Source organism: Amblyomma maculatum, chromosome 1, assembly GCF_055883805.1.
Source record: "Amblyomma maculatum isolate TAMU_Amacu chromosome 1, ASM5588380v1, whole genome shotgun sequence".
In the NCBI taxonomy this organism is placed as follows: Eukaryota; Metazoa; Arthropoda; class Arachnida; order Ixodida; family Ixodidae; genus Amblyomma; species Amblyomma maculatum.
In genome coordinates this window covers 179,436,612-179,456,001 of record NC_139344.1, presented here as the reverse complement: position 1 = coordinate 179,456,001, position 19,390 = coordinate 179,436,612, and the positions used below count along the sequence as shown (strand labels likewise).

At 45.2% G+C, this 19,390-nt stretch overlaps 1 protein-coding gene across 3 annotated transcripts in view; it reads right to left on the bottom strand.

Moving 5' to 3' along the window:
- Nucleotides 1-11,316, bottom strand: part of LOC146205014 (synaptotagmin-15-like) — an 80,402-nt gene extending 69,086 nt beyond the window's left edge. For 2 of the 3 annotated variants that reach the window (XM_084589678.1, XM_084589680.1), the window contains exon 1: nucleotides 11,140-11,315. In XM_084589678.1, coding sequence (XP_084445804.1) covers nucleotides 11,140-11,149 — 10 coding nt within the window. In that variant the 5' untranslated portion in view covers nucleotides 11,150-11,315. Of the gene's footprint in view, nucleotides 1-11,139 lie in introns of all 3 variants that reach the window. The other variant, XM_084589679.1, reaches the window with a different exon arrangement.
- Nucleotides 11,317-19,390: the final 8,074 nt, after the last annotated feature.

Here is a 19,390-nt window from a genome sequence, read left to right as displayed (position 1 = left end):
GTGTTCTAACCCCGCCATTATGCAGGATGTCGAGGCAATCGGAAAGGTAAGATGCAGTGACCACAGGATGGTAAGGTCTCGAATAATCTGGATTTGAAGAGGGAGTGGAACAGATTAGTGAGAAAGAAGTCCATCAACGAATTATCGGTAAGGAGAAAAGTAGAATAATTCAGGCTCTCGCTGAAGAATAGATACTCAGTGCTACCGAGGAAGCCGACCATAGCTTAGAAGCAATGAACAATAATTTTAGGGATATCATTACCGAATGCGTGGCAGAAGTAGGTGGTAGAATTGTTAGAGAGGATACCGGTAAACTGTCTAAGAAGACGAAATATTTGATCAAGAAGCGCCAAAATATGAAAGCCTCCAACCCAACAGACCGGATAGATCTGGCAGAGAAATCAAAGCAAAGGATCAAGCAGGATTTCGGGAAGGGGATCATATCCACACTATCAACCAGGTAATAGAAAAGTGTTCAGAATATAACTAGCCCCTATACATAGCATTCATTGACTACGAGAAAGCATTTGATTCGGTCGAAACTTCAGCGGTCATGCAGGCATTGCGAGATCAGGGCGTAGGCGAGCCTTATGTGAAAGTAGTGGAAGATATCTATAGTGGCTGCACAGCAACCATAGTTCTGCATAAAGAAAGTAATAAAATTCAAATTAAGAAAGGTGTTATGAAAGGAGACGCGATCTCCCCAGTGCTATTTACAGTTGCTTAGAGAGTGTATTCAAAGGCATGGAATGGGAGCAGTTAGTCATCAGGGTCGATGGAGAATATCTTAGTAATCTGCGATTCGTTGATGACATTGCCTTGTTAAGTAACTCAGGGGACCAACTGCAACTAATCATAAATTATCTAGACAGGACAGGCAGAAATGTAGGCGTAAAGATTAATATGTAGAAGACTAAGGTAATGCCGAACAACCTGGGAAAGGAGCAGCCGTTTAAAATGGGTAGCGAAGCGTTGAAAGTGGTAGCGAATATGTGTACTTAGGACAGGTAGTGACCGCAGATTCGGACCACGAAATGGAAATAACTAGGACAATGGCATTTCGATAGAGCGCATTTGGAAGGTACTCAAACATTATGACAAGCAGCTTACCGGTATCACTAAAGAGGAAAGTGTATAACACTTGCATCCTACCGGTACTGACCGATGGAACTGAAACATGGAGGTTAACGTTGAGGACAGCGCAGAGGGCCATGGAACGAGAAATGGTATGTGTAACGCAAAGAGATAAGAAGCGTGCAGAGTCGGTCAGAGAAATAACTCAAGTTACTGATATTCTAGTCGAAATTAAGAACAACAAATAGGCATGGCCAGGACATGTAGTTCGAAGAGAGGATAACCGATGGTCTCTAAGAGTAACCAATTGGATTCCAAGGGAAGGTAAGCGTAGCAGGGGGCGTCAGAAAATTAGGTGGATGGATGAGATTAAGAAACTCGACGGGGTCAAGTGGATGCAGGTAGCACAGGACCGGGTTAATTGAAAGAAAATGGGAGGGGCCTTCGCACTGCAGCGGGTGTAGTCAGGCTGATATGATGATTATTTGGATGTAATAATATTCCCGCGCGAACTCACGTGGTTGTGACATCATGACCCGCCCCACAAATGAGGAATTTTTCTGAGACGTCTGGCGACTGCTGCCGCGATTCCAGGTTACGGTGACGGCTTTCGGGACAATGAGCCCGATACTCTGTCGCATACATGCACCAGGTCCTGAGGTGCATTACGTGCTGGCCACACTGCACATCTAGAAAGTTTAATTTTAAACGATAAAAAAGAACTAAATAAGTTCGTGCATCATGAAGCGAACGCTCCGAGATGTTTCCTTGTTTCTTCGAGAAAAGGGTGTGGGGATATTATGAGCACTACGCAGAGGGCCGCGTGGGATGAAGCTAAATCGAAAGCTTTATTGCTAAGTGGCAAGAACGTGAATGAGGGAACAAAAGGAAGTAGAGATATTTTAAGAAGAAAGAAGACCTGTGGCTGTATTTCACAAGCTTTCAATTTCCATTTCATTTGGTCGCACGCTAGCATGAGAGCGGCCAATAGCAGAAATCAGAAGGCAGCCGGTCTCGTCGTCGGCGATACCAGCGCCACTCGCTGCTCGTGACAGCTACTGCGGGGTTGTTTATTAATTCCTCAAGTTTATTCATTCCTGAAATGCCTAATTAGCCAACGTTTTAATTAGAGGCTCCAAGAAAAACTGCTGATTCGAAATTTGTATATATTGAAAAAAAAAAAAAGTCGATTAAATGTTTGTACCAAACTAGGAATGGGGTCGCTCTCATAGTAAACAGAAGAATGGGCAAAGCAGTGCTAGGGTATACAACCCCAAAAACGACCGAATGATTTCACTTCGGATCCAAGGTCACCATTTCAACATAACAGTTATCCAAGTCCATGCACCAACCACTACTGCTGAAGAAGCTGACGTTGAGAGATTTTATGCTGACCTGCAATGCCTTTTAGACCGCACTCCATCATAAGCCGTCCTTTTTCTCATAGGAGACTGGAATGCTAAGGTGGGGAGTGAAAACATATCTGGAATTATAGGCAAGTTCGGTCTTGGTGAGACAAATGAAGCTGGACAGGGGCTAGTAGAGTTTTGTCAAAAAAAAAAAAAAAAACAACCTTACCATAGCGAATACTCATTTTCAACAGCACAAGAGGCACCTGTACACATGGACTTCACCGGACGGTCTGTACAGGAATCAGATTGATTACATTATTTGCCGGCAGAGATGGAGAAGCGCTATACAAGCAGTAAAAACAAGGCCTGGGGCCGATTGTGGCACCGATCATCAGCTTCTTGTTGCCAAATTTAAGCTTCGATTGAGCAAAACGCAGAAACCTAGAAGGCCTTTCAGGTATGATCTGGATCAAATTCTATCAGAATATGCGGTGGAAGTGAGGAGTCGATTTCAAGAATTAGATCTAGAAGACAGAGAGCCTGAAAAGATGTGGACTGATGTTCGTGATATAATACAAGAAGATGCTACTAACGTAGTTCCAAAGCAAAAGAAATGCAAGAAAGCAAACTGGTTATCTGAAGAGGCTTTGCAAATAGCTGAGGAAAGGAGGATGTCAAAAGTTATGGGGGAAAGAGAAAGATACAAGGTTCTCAATGCGGATTTTCAGAAAATAGCAAGGAGAGATAAGAATGCCTTCCTGAACATACAGTGCCAAACAGCTGAGGACAACAGCTAATTGAGGACTACAAGAGCTCTGTATAAGACAATCAAGATATCAAAGGGAGCTTCTGTGCTAAGCTGGGCGTGATAAAAAACAAACGAGGCAGGGACCTCACTGAAGCCTCAGAGATGAAGAGGTGGCAGGAATACACAGAAGAACTGTACAAGAAGGACCCGGATGTGCAAACCCAACATAAGACCGCTGTGATTACTGATCTCGAGCCGGGCATCCTAAAGAGTGAAGTCGAATGCGCCTTAGCCAGCCTTGCTAAGAACAAAGCTAGTGGAATTGATGACATTCCAGCTGAGTTGCTTCAAAACCTCAACCATGACGACGCTGTTAACGTTCTGTATACATTATGTCAGCAAATTTGGACAACCCTGCAGTGGCCACAGAATTGGAGGTCAGTTTACATCCCCATTACAAGGAAAGGCAGTGCCAAAGATTGTTCCAACAACCGCACGATGGCGCTTATTTCGCATGCTAGCAAGGTGATGTTGAAAATCCTCCAAGGTAGGCTGCAGCAGTATTGGGATCGGAGCTTCCGGACGTGCAAGCTGGGTTTCGCAAGGGCAGATGAACTAGAGACCAGATTGCCAACCTTCGCTGGATCATGGAAAAAGCAAGGGAGTTCCAGAAACCCATCTACTTCTGCTTTATTGATTATGCGAAAGCGTTTGACTTCGTAGATCACATCAGATTGTGGCAAGCTCTCCAAGAGATGGGAGTTCCAATTCACATCATCTGTCTCCTCAGGAACCTGTGTGAAGGGCAAGAGGCCACAGTCAGAACTAGGCATGGTCTTGCTGATTGGTTTCCGATTGAGAAAGGAGTTAGACAAGGCTGCTTACTGTCGCCCTGCCTATTTAACCTATATGCTGAGTGCACCATGAGGGAGGCCGGTCTGGACGAGTCTTCAGCTGGAGTGAAGATTGCTGGGAAACGTATCAACAACCTTAGATATGAGGATGATACCACTTTAATGGCAGGAAGTGAAGTGGAACTCAAGAGACTTCTGATGCGCGTACAAGAAGAGAGTGAGAAGTTTGGGCTTAAACTGAGCATTAAAAAGACAAAGATCATGGTGTCTTGCCCTCTCAAGTCCTGGAGCATCAATGGACAAGAAGTGGAAGCTGTGACAGATCTTCTCTTCTTGGGCTCCAAGATTACCTCGGAAGGAGACTGCAGCCATGAAATTAGGAGACGCCTGCTTCAAAGAGAGCCATGGTTAGCCTTGACCGCCTAGTAAAGAGCAGAGACATTACACTGCCAACCAAGATCCGTATAACTCGTTCCATGGTATTTCCAGTTGTGATGTATGGATGCGAGAGTTGGACTGTGAAGAAGGCTGACCGCCGAAGAATTGACGCTTTGAATTGTGGTGCTGGCGGAGACTCTTGAGAGTTCCTTGGACGGCCAGAAGATCAAATCAGTCGATATTGTCGACCATAAACCCTGACTGCTCATTGGAGGGTCAAATTCTACCCTCAGCTACTTCGGTCATCTTATGAGACGAGAGGAGTCGCTGGAGAAAGATTTGATGTTGGGAAAGGTTGAGGGTCACCGGAGAAGGGGTAGGCAGCGAACGCGATGGTTAGATGGCATCCTCGAGGCGCTGCAGATGAAGTTATGTGATGTTAGGAAGATAGTGAGAGACCGGAAAGCGTGGCGTGATATGGTCCATAGGGTCACGAAGAGTCGGACACGACTGAACGACTGAACTGACCGTTTACATAAAGCAATTGTTCTTCTTGTTGGAATAGACGAGCCGCGCTTTAAAAATTAGGACGACTCTTAAGCTCAGATGCTTTTCTGATGACATCGACACAACGTTGACGTTTCACCTCGGCATCTCTGATTGTACGAAACAATTGAGCTTGAGCCATGCGTTTGGAATCTTCGGCACCTTCCTGGCGACGCTGACGTTTCAGCTCGGCATCTTTCGGTTTAAAAACCAGATCAGCCCTGCGTTTGCGATCTTCGTTAACATTCCGATGTTCCAGCTCGGCTTCCCCAGCACACTTACGGCGCTTCGCTTCCGTTTCTAAGGCTCGCACCTCGGCATCCAGCCATAGCTTCAACCGTTTAGCTGCCTCAGTGTTCTTCACGCCTTTCGGCATCCATCTTACGAGTTCTACGTGGTCCACGAGCAGCACCACCTCGGCAAGACACATCCTCAAACGAAGCCCCCGCGCTATTACACGCACCCGGTAGAGCATAAGACGACGCTGTCGCACTATGGTACCAACCAGAGGTTCCACAACGACACACACACACGAAATTATTCGTCAACACCCCATGCTGCTTTCATTCACTAACTATACCAGTCACTATTCGCTAAACAATGCTTCAACCAATCACTCTATAAACAACCGCATTCAATCAACCAACACTAAATATATCATTAAACCCTCTATACACGGCGCGTTCGTCATGGCTACAGCATGTTTTTTGGCTCGTCCTTGAAGTATATAGACGTTGTTTACACTAGAGCGTGGAGGTGCCATCTAAGAAAAGCCGTATCAGGTCTGGTATTCAGATGGACGCCGCATAATAGCGCCATCCAAATGGTTTCGGCTTCACGTTTTCTACTAGTCCGTGGAATCTCGCTCTCAAGCCGGGGTGGGGCGACGGCTTTTAGGTGCAACGAGCCCAAAACGCTTCGCGTAAAAAAACTTCCATACGACGGCGGCCGTCCCAGGACGCGTCTTAGAGAACGCGATGCGTTTTTTTCTCTTCGGTGCCCACCCCTGTGGTGCTTTGCGTGCCCACTTGGCGAAAGATTTGCGCAAGCAGCCGGTCCTGTGGTAGCTTTCTCACAAGTTTTGTAAATAAAGCTGCGTAAAGGCTCGTGGCAAAGTCTGCAGGCAGCAATTTTTTTCTTGACACTGCCATTTCTCAATTGACACTTTGTTCCTCAAGTCAGTACCTAAATGGTTAGCCAATAAGTCGTCACTATTCAAGTAACCTGGTAGAACGAAAAAAAAAAAAATACTGCAGACGAGGCCAGGCGACCCTCAAAAGATGTATGTTGGTTTCACCGTGCTAGGGCACCCAGTCTTTTTCAAAACGCTTGGTTACATTTAGCGGGGACCCGACACAGCAGCGTCTTTCTCGCACAATAACGTTGCATCCACAAATATGAACCAGTCATGCGAGACGTTTACGCTTGGAAAAGTACGAACTGTCTTCAGCATTGAAAACATGGTTTCAAAGGTTTATAATATTGAACTTGCTGGATTACTTGTAATTTCGAGCACACTTGGTTACTTTTATTACATATCATCATGGACGAATTTTGAATTTTTCCTCTTTCAAATCAGTTCGTTCAACTACCACACCTCCTGTGAATAAGGTCACGAGCATGTATGTGTGCAATGTATACGGAATGTTGGAGTTCGCGTCTGAGATATAATGCAAGTGGATATTAAAAATAAAAAAAAAAAAAAAAGCTTTGAAAAATCAACAAAGCGCAATTCTGTATCTCCGACTCTCATTTTCGCTTTTTCGGACTTGAAACCGAGGAACACAACCGTGAACTCGCGGTTCTTTTTTCTTCAGTTCGGTGCTGCGGTCAAAAGCAGAGCGTATTTCAGGATTGTAGTTTGATGCGCTTGTCCCGCAAACCGATAACACTATTTGCGTGTATAACAACACCTTCCGTATAAGAAATAAAACATTGCCATGCTTTTGAGAAACCGCTCTAGCGTGCTCTACCTGCATGCCATAACTGGCAATTTTAATCACGCAGAGCGTCAGAAATGTCGCAAGGCAACATCATGCTCCGCTTACTATTGCTGTCTGCGCCTTTACCATTTTTCGAATCCCAAATTGTGCAAAACGGGTAAACGTTCCGTGCCACGAAGCTCTTGTTGGTTACATTAGCGCTCTATCTCAGCCACCTTTCGCAAACTGCGAAACATTTACTGCTTTGCCCCTCTCGCTCTTTCCAAATCCTACACTTCGTCTCACAACCACCTGTTCTAAAATGGAGATAGCTGAGCTCAGCTTTCAAACCAGACCGATGAGGCTGTATTAAACATCATCCGCCGTTCACGGGGCACCTAGTGGTTGCTCAGGCCAACTAGAGATATTACGAAGCCAGCGTGGCGCACCAGCTGGACGCCTTGCACCTATATGGATGTTGGCTCTTAGTTGCGTACAGACAAGACTACTAATTTAGACCTCCTCTCCTTTCTCCATTGCATGTTCATTCTCTATTTTAGGAATACAAAAGGAAAAGAGTAACATGTATGTATGTGGATATATGTGTCGTGAATTCACCCCGACCAAGGGCACTCAACAGCAGCAGTTGGAGTAAACCGGGGCGCGGGACACGAGCGCTCACCTTGGCACGCCTTTGTCGCCCCACATTCACACGTCTCTTCGTTTTTTTCTGTTGGTCCTTCGTGCATGGGAACTGCACCAGTACACTGATTTAAGCACCGATGTCGCTGCACATTCTGCGCTTCTTGGCGAATATTCACTCGCAGATAAAGCACCGTTTCTCATTCGCTCACATCAGTCAAGTCCGCGGCGGCGTCGCCCTCCATGACTTGTTGCCATTCCCAGGATGCGCCTTCTAGTTAAACCGGAATTCGCTCTGAGTTCGAGTCGCTTTTGTCACGTGTCGATTAGGTGGGAGGCGTGAGGCGACGCTACGCACCTTGTCGACGCGTGGCAAAGGTCACCGAGTCTGGCGCAATATAGTGCACCGATCCCAGAAAGGGAAGGGCTCGCGACACATCACTCTCAGCCTCGGGGTATTCTCAAGGGTTACAAACTATGTTACGGAAATTCGTCGTCTTTACTATTAACCCTTACCGTCTATGTCATCGCCTAAGTGCGTTGGCTTCCGATTAGTCAGGTTTTGCGGCCGCTGCAGTCCCCGAGAACTTCCCACCGTCGCCACAGGACTTTATTTCCTGCCCCCGTCTATTATATGGCTTCTTCCTCCATGTCACTCTTCCTCTATGTCGCTCTTAGACTTAGCAGTCCATGCTTTTCGCTCCCATCGACCGCGTCTGATTAACAACTTTTGTTTCACTATTTTACTAAATGCGCACTAATGCCAGACCTGATTATCGTGGAGTCATAAGCTTTTCCTTGAACCTTTACATCCTGGACGATTCTACACATTCCCCTACTTATTCCTAACGCACTCAACTGGAATGTATGCCATTCGTAAGACGTGAACAGTTTAATATACTGCAGAGCTATGACACGCTTTGCATCTCAGTTCAGCAAATCTACAACCCCATATACTGAAAAATTGTACAAGTATTTTGGTCGATACCAGCATTCAAACTTTGAACTGGGCTCTTTCGATGTGAAACTGATGACTTGACCAGTTTTGCGCTAAACATTTTATTTTTACAATATTGAGTTATGCTCTATTAAATAAATTAATGCTTATGATCATGTAGTCCCCCCAATTGGAAGATTCAAGAAAACAATTAGAATATTCATCGTATGCAATCAGGGGTACTGCGGTCGTTTACAAACATGGCGATAGCAGGTTTGTGTTACAAATGCTGACGTTACAGCCTACTTGTGCTTAATTCCAATTCAAGGTCAGAAAGCTGGCTAGAATGTTCAAATCTAAAATTCATTCCACTTCACTCTAGCATCAAAAATCCATGATTATCAGTAAAACGTTACACGATGACAGGACAGAAAACGATAGGACAACCACTTGCCCTGTCGTTTACTGCCCGTACCCGTCATTTCGCTCGTAACAACGCACCTTGGAAGTCAATACCTATTAGCCCAAATAAACAATGTGAGGCTAAATGTAGCAATGACTTCCTCGTCGTCGAGGGGTTACTGCCGTCTCCTGGATTCAGTTCAGCCGATATGTTCATATCCAATTTAGTCGATGTTAAATGAGCACTGGAGGATGAATATCTCTCCAAGCAATACACGTAGGCGTTTGCGTACTATTACAGTATCATTTCTCTTATTTTATGTCTCTAGATTTTGTTCATTTCGAAAAAAAAAGTTCAAGTAAAGTTGCGCCTGTCCGACTTTTCCATAGTTCAGCATTTGGAAGCCGGAACACCTATCATTATATTGTGCTGTTTTTGCTTTTCTTCTCTAGCGATTGAAAACGTTTACAGGATATTTCAACCTTACTCTCACACGATTACTACAACTACAAAACTCTGTTTATGCTTCTTAGGACAGCACTGCTTCCTTTCTTCACAACTGATGCGACGGCTCAGCTGCGCGAGCTTCTTGTGGGCTGAAAAAAACCATCGGCACGTTCAACCGTTTAGCCACTTTCTTAAGCTTGTTGGTGATTTTATGCACAGCGCTTGTGCTGTACGTGTTTTCTTACTGTTTCCCCAGTCCTTTACAACTAAATAAGATAAATTTTAAGGCATCGGTAGAGTGGAGGCGTATAATGAGCTGCGACACCACATGCACCTTAAACAGGTGAGTTGTAAAGAAGAGGAGGAAAAAGGGCTACATATGTCTCCATAAGAGGAGAGTACCACTCTGCACTTACCCTTGGTATGTGCGGGCATGTCTGTTAGCTTGCAGCGAGCTGTCAGTTTGCACGCAATAACGACATAATGGATTTTGAGGAAAGCTATTTAGAAGAAAGGTGACAGTGACCTTTAACTCCGACACCCCAGTTAGAGTGTCCACCTGCAGTGACGCAACCCCTTTCTGCTCTTCATAACCAAAACTGTCTAACCCAAGCTAACGCATCGTAAAATGAACAAACTCTGGCTTCTATTTCACTAATAACGGAAGCGCCTCCATAGACGCCATGCGGAACACCTGACATCCATCATGAAAGTGCCGAAATTTTGCCCCATAAATCTAATCATTTATGGGAATCCACTCACCTGTCCCACAGAGAGGCATTCCAAATATGCACTCATGCTGACTATGACAGGGAGTACGCGTTAAAGCGAGAACGAGGCGAAGAAGCGCTGCATTGTATACGTCATGTGCTCAGCTGGCAGTGGGTCAAGGCTCTGACACGCATGCGCGCATTTCAAAGCACACTGAAGCACGCTGTATTAACATAGTTGTTTCCATTCATCCTACTGCCTTTAGCGAAAACCCTTCTCGAATGTTAAGACCGCGGGATCAGAATTCGCCTCAGTATTGTGAAAGCTTTATGCGCTGGCGAATTCTCGTAGATATTTACTCGACTAGAATCGTATCCAAAGGACAACACTGGCAATCGTGCGCTTGAATTTCTGCCGTGCTGCTGCAGGCTCTTGGACAGCTGAGCGTAGAAGAGAAATCAAGTAAGGGCAACTGACGACAAAAAGCTAGACCGAGAAGTCTGACAGCCGTATAGAATCAGCAGGAGCAGCCGTGACGGAGCGAAAGGGTGGTCATGACGTCTGAACTCTTCCTCTCTCGCTTGCGCGCGTGCGTTAAAGTGTTAATTATGCTCTCTCAGAACAATGCTTAGCAATCGGGTTATTATAAAAAATTCAAGAGCCTAAATATGCGTATCGTTTAGCTGACCTAAGAGGCGTCTGTCACCATGTATTTCATTGGTCATGATGACCAACGAAACGAATCCGACATAAAAATCGTTTGGACACAATAAAATAACGTGACGATGCTTTCTTGGTGCTGGTTCTTTGTCCCGCGAGACTCCTGTTCATGTAACAGATTACAGTCTGTGACATGAGCAGCTAGGTTAAGCAACGGTTAAGAAAACCTTGTTCGCAGCATTCAGGCGCCAACGCACAGAACAAGACATTCGGCGTCACCTGCCCGTATTACCTTGCGCCCAGGCGACGCGGGGCAACAAGAAAACATTAAACGAGTAAAATGAATCCTCTCCAACCCGCGCCAGCCGAGCGAGGTAGCAGCCAGGAGCGTGCTGCTCGACGAGCGGCATTGATAAAAAGAAAATACGGGCAACGCTGCAGCAGCCGGCGTGAGCAGGCACCAACCTGGCATCATCCAAACGGAGGCGCTGGGGCGTCAGTGACATGAGGCGGCACATTCACATGGCAAGCGGCACGCTGGCAGTGACGAAGTGGCGACGGGGATGCCGATCCGGAGAACCACATCCGCACGGCGCTCGTCTCGCCACACAAATGGCAGCAGCAGCGGTGCTGCCGGTGAACGCCGCGCGGACCGCCTTAAATCAGTCACGTGGCCGAGCAAACAGCTGCGAGGTTCTCGCCGTCGCACGCTGCGCTCCGAGCTAGCCGCGGCGTCACGGAACGTCTCAAGTCCCACGATAGCAGCGCGCGACACAGGGCGACGTGGCCGGCTACGCTTCCTTTTCTCTCAGGGGTGAAGGGTAGCTGTTCCAGGCCCTACGGGGCTGGGCCGGTAGGCCAACGCCGCTTGCGGTGGGGGTTAGCCAGCCACCGAATTTTTATCTATTGTAGGCCGTCCTTGCACCCGCCACCGCTTAGACAGTGGACGACGGCTGTTGCGGCGCGCGTCTTTCTCTCCCTCTTCTTTTTCTTTCTTCGCTACTCTTCTGTCCGCACAAGGCAGCGGAGGTGGCTCAGCTACAGAGCCAGTAGCAGGCCCGTATATTTTCTTTTTTTTCTTCCCAGAGCCACAACAACAACTTTTCTCTGAAAGGATGAACTAAATAAACAAAGCGCCGTTCAAGCCCTAGCCCGTTTTGTCATGACAACGTTTTGTCATGCCATTAGTGACGAACCGATGGGACATGCAGAGCCACCTTTGCCCGGCTCCGGCACACGGTTACCTCGTCCTTCCACGCACGGAGGAATCAGTGCACAAGTTCGCTGGCGCAGGACTTGCGTTTCTGACATATGGGACAGGAGAGAATCTAGGTGAAGTAAAGAAGGTGGCGGGTCGTCCGCTGCTTCAAGATGTGTCATTGCATCCGCAAGTATATTATGAGGATAGGGAGCATGGTCGTGCACCCAAAGTGTGCGTGCAGGACAGGGGTATTGTGAGCAAAGTTGATGAATGGAGTGTGCGATCTGAAATGTCTGCAGAGCAGTCTTAAGCTGTGTAAGCTAGGGCTGTCAGGGAGATTGTAAGTGAACTGCACTTTATGTGGGGACGGAGGAAGAGAGGCAAGAGCATTACGCATCACTTGAAGCTCCAGTGCTACGAGTGCTGGTATCCACGCTGGAAGAGAGGCAAGAGCATTACACATCATTTGAAGCTCCACTGCTACGAGTGCTGGTATCCACGCGGGAAGAAGAGGCAAGAGCATCACACATCATTTGAAGCTCCAGTGCTACGAGTGCTGTATCCACGCTGTATGCAACGCGAGAGTTGAGGAGAGGATGAGTCGGGCTGTAGACTGCAGCAGTAAATTCTCTGTACTTTGTATGATGCATCGGTATACAGTATGCATCCTTCAGGCAGATTCGAGGTTGACAATGGCACGCTGACACTACGATCAGAGAGGGAGAGTCGTTAAACAGTGAATCTATAAAAAATTTTTTTACGCCTTTTTGGTTTGCCTTTCTGTATTCGATGACTTCGATAAGCGTATTGAGCTGAGCCTACTCCTGGTGCACGGGTACAGGTGTGAGACGGGGGAGACAAGTGGTGGCAACTATAGCCTCGTTACTATAGCCCCGAGGGAGTCTAACTATCTGCGGCTGAGACGATGTAATCGTGTTTGGCATGCAATGTGTGGCTGGATGATAGAGTGGAATATAACTTGCATGCTGTATGTGCACGAGCTTCGCCTAAACACATGGCTATAGACTAACTGTGATCTGTGAAGTAAACAAGATGCGGTGGCGCTGCTGTAGCTCGGATGGGATGACTGATGTGAAAAGTAGGCTTAATGCCCTTAAGAATGTATTGAAGAAAGCGTTTCTCACGTAGTTTTCTGATTTTACAATGTGGCTGTGGTGTTTTCCATTGGTACGAAGCAACCATGAACGTTATAGACCACGTTGCGAAAGTATGAAACATCATTTCAAAGCCAGAGTATTTTTAAAATACTGCGAAACATGGGAGATTACGAGTCGAGAACGTGACCCATAGAAATAGATGCGAAAAAATAAAAACATACTGAAATATTTTTCTCCTTTCGCAGAGCACCAACAGAGGAAGCCGGTCCTTTAGAGTCTCGAATGGTTTGAAGAAGGGTATGACAAAGGATGTTGCGCATTTTGAAGGCAATGTATTTTTATTTATTTATTTATTTATTTATTTATTTATTTATTTATAGAAATGCCCGTGCCATTCGGGAGTATTGCAGGCGGGCACATAGATAAGCTTGACAGGCACTAGAAATAAACTCAAAAGGACAGCTTTCATAACATGTTAGTATTGTTACGAAGTTGTACCGGATTGGGCAGCAAACCAATGAAACAAAGAGAAGAAATGAGCGTGCAAAAATACATGTTCATATTCGTTATACATCGATCTCAAAAACTACATCGCAATGAAGCCCCTAGAAAAAATGAAAAAGCATTGACACTTCAATATAAGTATGTTGTAATTGGTTTAAAAGCAGGGATACAAAGCTATCAGTTGTAGGGACGTTAAGAATTACAGTATCCGGACTATTTCCTTCTCTTATTACTGGCGGGAAAAATGAAAATTTGAAGAACTCAGTATTAAAAGGTGGTTCGGCTAACGCTAGAGAGTGCTTGTACCTTGTGAACCTTGTTGTGTTATAGCTGGAGTAACGCGAAGTGTCCATGTTAACCTGCTTGTGAAGTAGCTACTAAGTCAACTTTGGGTGTGCTAGTGGGGCTCTGCTTTCGAGAGTGAGAATGTTGACTTTCTTGAGTAGGTTAGTAGGAGAGGTTTGTGTCAGGTGGGGCTGATCGCAGCCGTCTTTTAAAGAATAACTGCCGATTCAGAGCTCTTGATGGGATGCTATTAATGCGGTGTCCCACCGAAAATCTTGGGTTAGTGTCACTCCCAAGATATTTATGTTCGTGGACTGTGGTGAGTCGAGTGTTAGTGATGCACTACTGACTATCTCAATGGTCTCTTCTTCTGGTTCTTTTTAGAACAGCTGATTCGCTTTCTACGTTGAGTGACATTTGTCATTTAATCCACCTTTGGATACGCTCTGCAAAGAGAAATTCAGTGATAAACGGTCTGAAAAGGAATAAATCTTACGATATAATTCCCGATCATCGGCAAAAAATATAATGACTACCAATGTTAGGAGTTAGGTCAATAATAAAGATGAGAAACAATACGGGAGCCAAAACACACACATCACTGGAGTACTCCAGACATGACGGCTATTGGCGAAGAAACCTCAGTGTCAATCGCTACAAACTGTGGTCGGTTGCTCAAAAGCCTTTTATCCAGTTAACAATGTTGTTATTACCTAATGTCGTCCTTAGTTATGAATAAGTTGTTTGTGTTTGTGATTGTTTGTGTGACACCCAGCCGAAAACCTTTGATAAATCTCGAAATATGAGGACAATTTGTTTTGTAGCGAGAGCTACATTGGCCACAATTTCGCCATTTCGCCGTGCCTGTCTGATGCCTGTTCGTGCTTGTCCGAGAGCGAAGAAAGAAGAAAAGAAGAAGAAGAAGAAAAAAAAAGAAGACCGATCGGTAGTTGGTAGGGGCGAACGACTACAGAGAGTTGCTAGGACAGAAAGTTCGTTTGAACGTTGTGACGGCGGTGTGCCCAGGAGTTCGACGTAGAGACGATGTCATACCAATAGAAGTTTTTTACACCCGAATGAGAATGGTCAACGATGAGAGGCAAGGTGTTTTCATACGTGAAGTGATTCCCCTGTGGCATGAATAAACCTGAAACCACAGAGTAAACTACTATGGGCAAAAGCCACGTCTTTACATTCAAGCCGAACCTAAGCATAGCCATGCTGATTGCTCTCGCGTAACTTCAGGTTTAACGACGAGATAAACCACAGCTAATTTTTTTGGTTGTCAATGCTGATAGATAGGTCATGTGTGAGTTCAAGTAGTTGAATGACTGTTGAAAGTAGCTTCCGAAATACATGCTGGAAGACTGACAAACTATGACTGCGTTCAAGGCATGCTGAGCTTAATGATAACGGTGTGTGCAGGTTAGCGATATGGGCCGGAAATTGAAAGCCTAAGCTTTAGCAGCTGAGGTGTGTACAAGTACTACTTAAGCTATTTTCCAGTCGTTTCATAGGGTGCTAGGTGATAGCGATTTGCTAAAAATAACGAGCAAGTAATTTGCTAATCTGCATACTTCTTGAGAAATGTGCTAAATGTACCGTCAAAGCCTGCGCCTTTCCTTATGTCTAAAGTAAGAAAAAGTTAAATATTTCAGGCTCCGCAATTGCGTTAGTTTCTAACTTACATCATATTGGGCTTTGGTTTGAAGGTGGCCGTCATCAGCTGCGAAGACTGGAAATATTTAAATCGGTGGCGAATTCGCGGTTTTGTTCGTTGGAAGCTTGATTATGCGGCATGGTTGCATATGTAATCCCAAAACGTTCTCGAAGGGTATTTCAAGAAGCTGGAAAGAGTGATAGCGAAGTAATTATTTAAGCGTTCTCATAAATGTTTATGTGAAGCTGTAGATGTCATAAAAAGCTCACTATCTTTGCTTTTCCGAATTGCATAATATTTTCATGCATTCCGACACACTGCCGCTCGCGTTACCATCCCTCCGAAATAATAATAATAATAATAATAATAATAATAATAATAATAATAATAATAATAATAATAATAATAATAATAATAATAATAATAATAATAATAATAATAATAATAATAATAATAATAATAATCAGCCTGATTATACCCACTGCAGGGCGAAGGCCTCTCCCATATTTCTCCACTTAACCCGGTTCTGTGCTAGCTGCATCCACTTGACCCCTGCGAACTTCTTAATCTCATCCGCCCACCTAACTTTCTGCCGCCCCCTGCTACGCTTTCCTTCCCTTGGAATCCAGTTTGTTACCCTAAGCGACCATCGGTTATCCTCTCTTCGCACTACATGTCCTGCCCATGTCCATTTCTTCTTCTTAATTTCCACTAGAATGTCGGCAACTTGAGTTATTTCTCTGACCCACTCTGCACGCTTTCTATCTCTTAATGTTACCCCTACCATTTTTCGTTCCATAGCTCTCTGGGTTGTCCTCAACTCCTCAATCCCTCCGAAATACTACCGTTCAAATGATTCAGAAGTTTACGTCGAAATCAGTACTCCGACAGGACAATCAACGTTAATGTAACCGTGCATGCATGCTATAGTAGGATACAACTTAAAAATGCAACACTTGTAACTATGGGCAGCGTGTGTCTCTTACGCTGAACATTAGACTCAGTTTTTAATAATTGATATCACCAAACAAGCCATGTTACAGTTAGCTTTTTATTTGGGAACCAGAAAAGTCGTAGCAACGGACTGATTCCTCTCACAGAGAAATTATGTGTCTCGGTTACTGCAGACCTAATTTGCGTGCGTCAGCAGACGTCTAACACGGCGTTTACACGAACAGCAGTGTTCGCGGTCGCCGGAGCCAGAGGCACCCGCGGGTGTGGTCTGTCCGTCGGCTATATACAGTGCCTTCTCTCTCGCTCGCTTGCATGATGTTTGAGAACAAATTTTTGCATGCATTATTGTCTAGGCTGTGTAGTTTGAAGGAGAGTATTATTAGCCAATTCAGTGCATTCGTGGGGAAACATGTCGGGCTACACGAGAAGCTTGTGCGATTCGGAAAAGCACCCAATGAATAGCGAGCCTTTTGGAGGTATCTCTCCCTTACAAATATTATTTTGGAGCAGGTTTTGACACCTTGCTGAGTACGAGTTGAATCGACAGAAAGCCAACATGAGCCCAAAGATGTTGAGTCTACTCAACAATCGGTTACTAAAATTTCGATTGCGCTTCCCCAGCATAGTATATGTTGAGAGATTTGGTTTGATTGTGGTTTTACAAGCATATAAGTAGCAAATGTACGCTCATAAGTGCGTTGAAAATAGGCTCCTTTGGCAAGTATTTGAAAGGGTGCACAATTACTGCATGCACGTACCAATATTTATCAGTGGTAAAACCGGACATGAAACTTTTTTTTTTTTTTTTTTTTTTTTTTTGTACGCAAACTTGCCATAAGACATATTATATAAACTCATGTAAATGGTTTTCCGTGAGGAACCGGAGCAGGCTCCCGCTCTTAGCGTTGTCGGTGAGCCATTTAGAAAAGTCATCTTCCCTTGTTGTGGTTAGACCCACTTCGCGCAGAATCTTTGTCCTTGATTCCCTTGTCCCTGCACAAGTCCATAGCAGGTGGCGAACATCCACTTCTGCAGCTGGTGTGGAACACTTTGGGCATGTGGTTGGTCCGATTTCAGCTTGCGATTCCCATCGGCATTTTACCGACGGGGTAAGGGCCGCCCCAGCTCTTATCCTTCTAAGGGAAACCTCCTCCAATCTCGTTAAGTTACGAGGGAGTGGGAATGTACACGGGGGAATGAGGGCACGTGTACTTTTCCTTAAAGAGGATGCTAAAATGGAAACAGCGGAGCGGGCATCGAAAGGGAGCCTGGTGGGGGGCGCATTAGTGTGTGGAACTTCGTGTGTGAGGTGGTCAACTTTTCTCTGCTCAGCGTTCTCAGCATTGTCTTGTGTCCAATGTATCTGGATGCTTATCTTTGTTTTTTTATTGAGTGCGTGGATTTCCTGGGTAACAAATAGCGTCTTCGTCACTTTCTTTAGTTGTTTTATGGCGGCTAAGGAGTCTGTATAGATGTGGGCTTCTGTTATCGAATCTATTTTATTTATGGCCTCCATAGCATCGCGGATTGCATAGAGTTCCATCACAAGGGGGTCCGGGTATTCTAAAAGATATTCTTTATGTACCTTTAGTTCGCTGTGTGTTGGACTAGTAGCTGCTGTTCTACCGCCATTTTCTATAATTGATGCGTCCGTATATGCAATTAAGGTACCTGGAAGTGCATCAACCAGAGGTCGAGATGCCAGCTTTTCTTTGCGACGAAGCCGAGTGGTCTTGTTTGTCGTGATAGTAGTGAATTCCCAAGGAGGGGGGTCAGCCATTGGTGGTGTTCGAACTGCCACTTCGTTGTACAAGGATGCTATGGGCGTAACGTACTTTCGCTTCATATCCCTTGTTGCCTCTCGTTGCTCAATTAATTCTGTCAACGTATTTATCTGTGCAAACTCTTGGAGAATAGGGATAGGGGTAAGTTTTGGTAAGGCCGTGATAGTGCGCATTGCGTTTCTATTTATTGTTTCCAATTTTGCCCATTGCCGCCTCGTGAGTCTTTGGAATTGGGCCTGGTATAGTATCCTCGGCTGTAACACTGATTGTACAAGACGTCTTGCCATGTCCGCTCGAGCTCCTCCTCCCCTAGACGAAATGCGTTTTATCAAGTTTAAGGAAGTCGCAGCTACTTTTTTCACTTTATGAAGCCATTGTGTTCCTTTGCCGGATTTGTGAATTTCTAGGCCAAGAACTCTCAACTCGTCCACATCTTCCAGTGCCTGATTTCCAATCTTTAGGGAGACTCTTTGCGTTGCCAATTGTTTTCTTCCATTCTTGTTGGCAACATGAATGTAACTGGACTTTTGAGGTGATAATTCCAGGCCTGCACTTTGAACGTACTCATCTATGGTATTTAAAGCCTCTTGCAGATGCCGAATCTGTCTGTCAATTTGTTTATGAACAGACCAAATCGTGACATCATCTGCGTATATCATGAACCCCACTTCTGGTATTTTAGCTAATTTCCACGCCAATGGGATCAGTGCGATATTAAATAATAAAGGTGCTAACACTGACCCTTGTGGCACGCCTCTGTTCGAGGTGTAATTGCCAATTTGTTTTCCGTTTATCCGGATAGAAAACGTCCTGTCCTTAAGCAGATTATGTACTGCTTTTATGACCTGCAAGGGAATGCCCATACATTCCATGTTGCTAAGAATCTTGGCATGTAACACGTTGTCGTATGCCTTTGCCATGTCGGTAGCCACTACAGTGCGCACTAGGTGGCTATAAGGCGACACGTGTATGACCTCTTCAGCGAGCACAGCCAGTCCATTTTCTGTCCCAAGGTTTGTTCGGAACCCAATTTGTCGAGCATGGTATTTTTTATTACTTTCCAACCACCATGACAGGCGGGTGGCTATCATCTTTTCATAGATTTTGCAAATTGTGGGTGTTAGCGAGATAGGCCGCAAAGATTCTAGACTTGTGGGAGGTTTCCCAGCCTTTGGTATTGTTACCACCACCGAGTGTTTCCAGCCGAGTG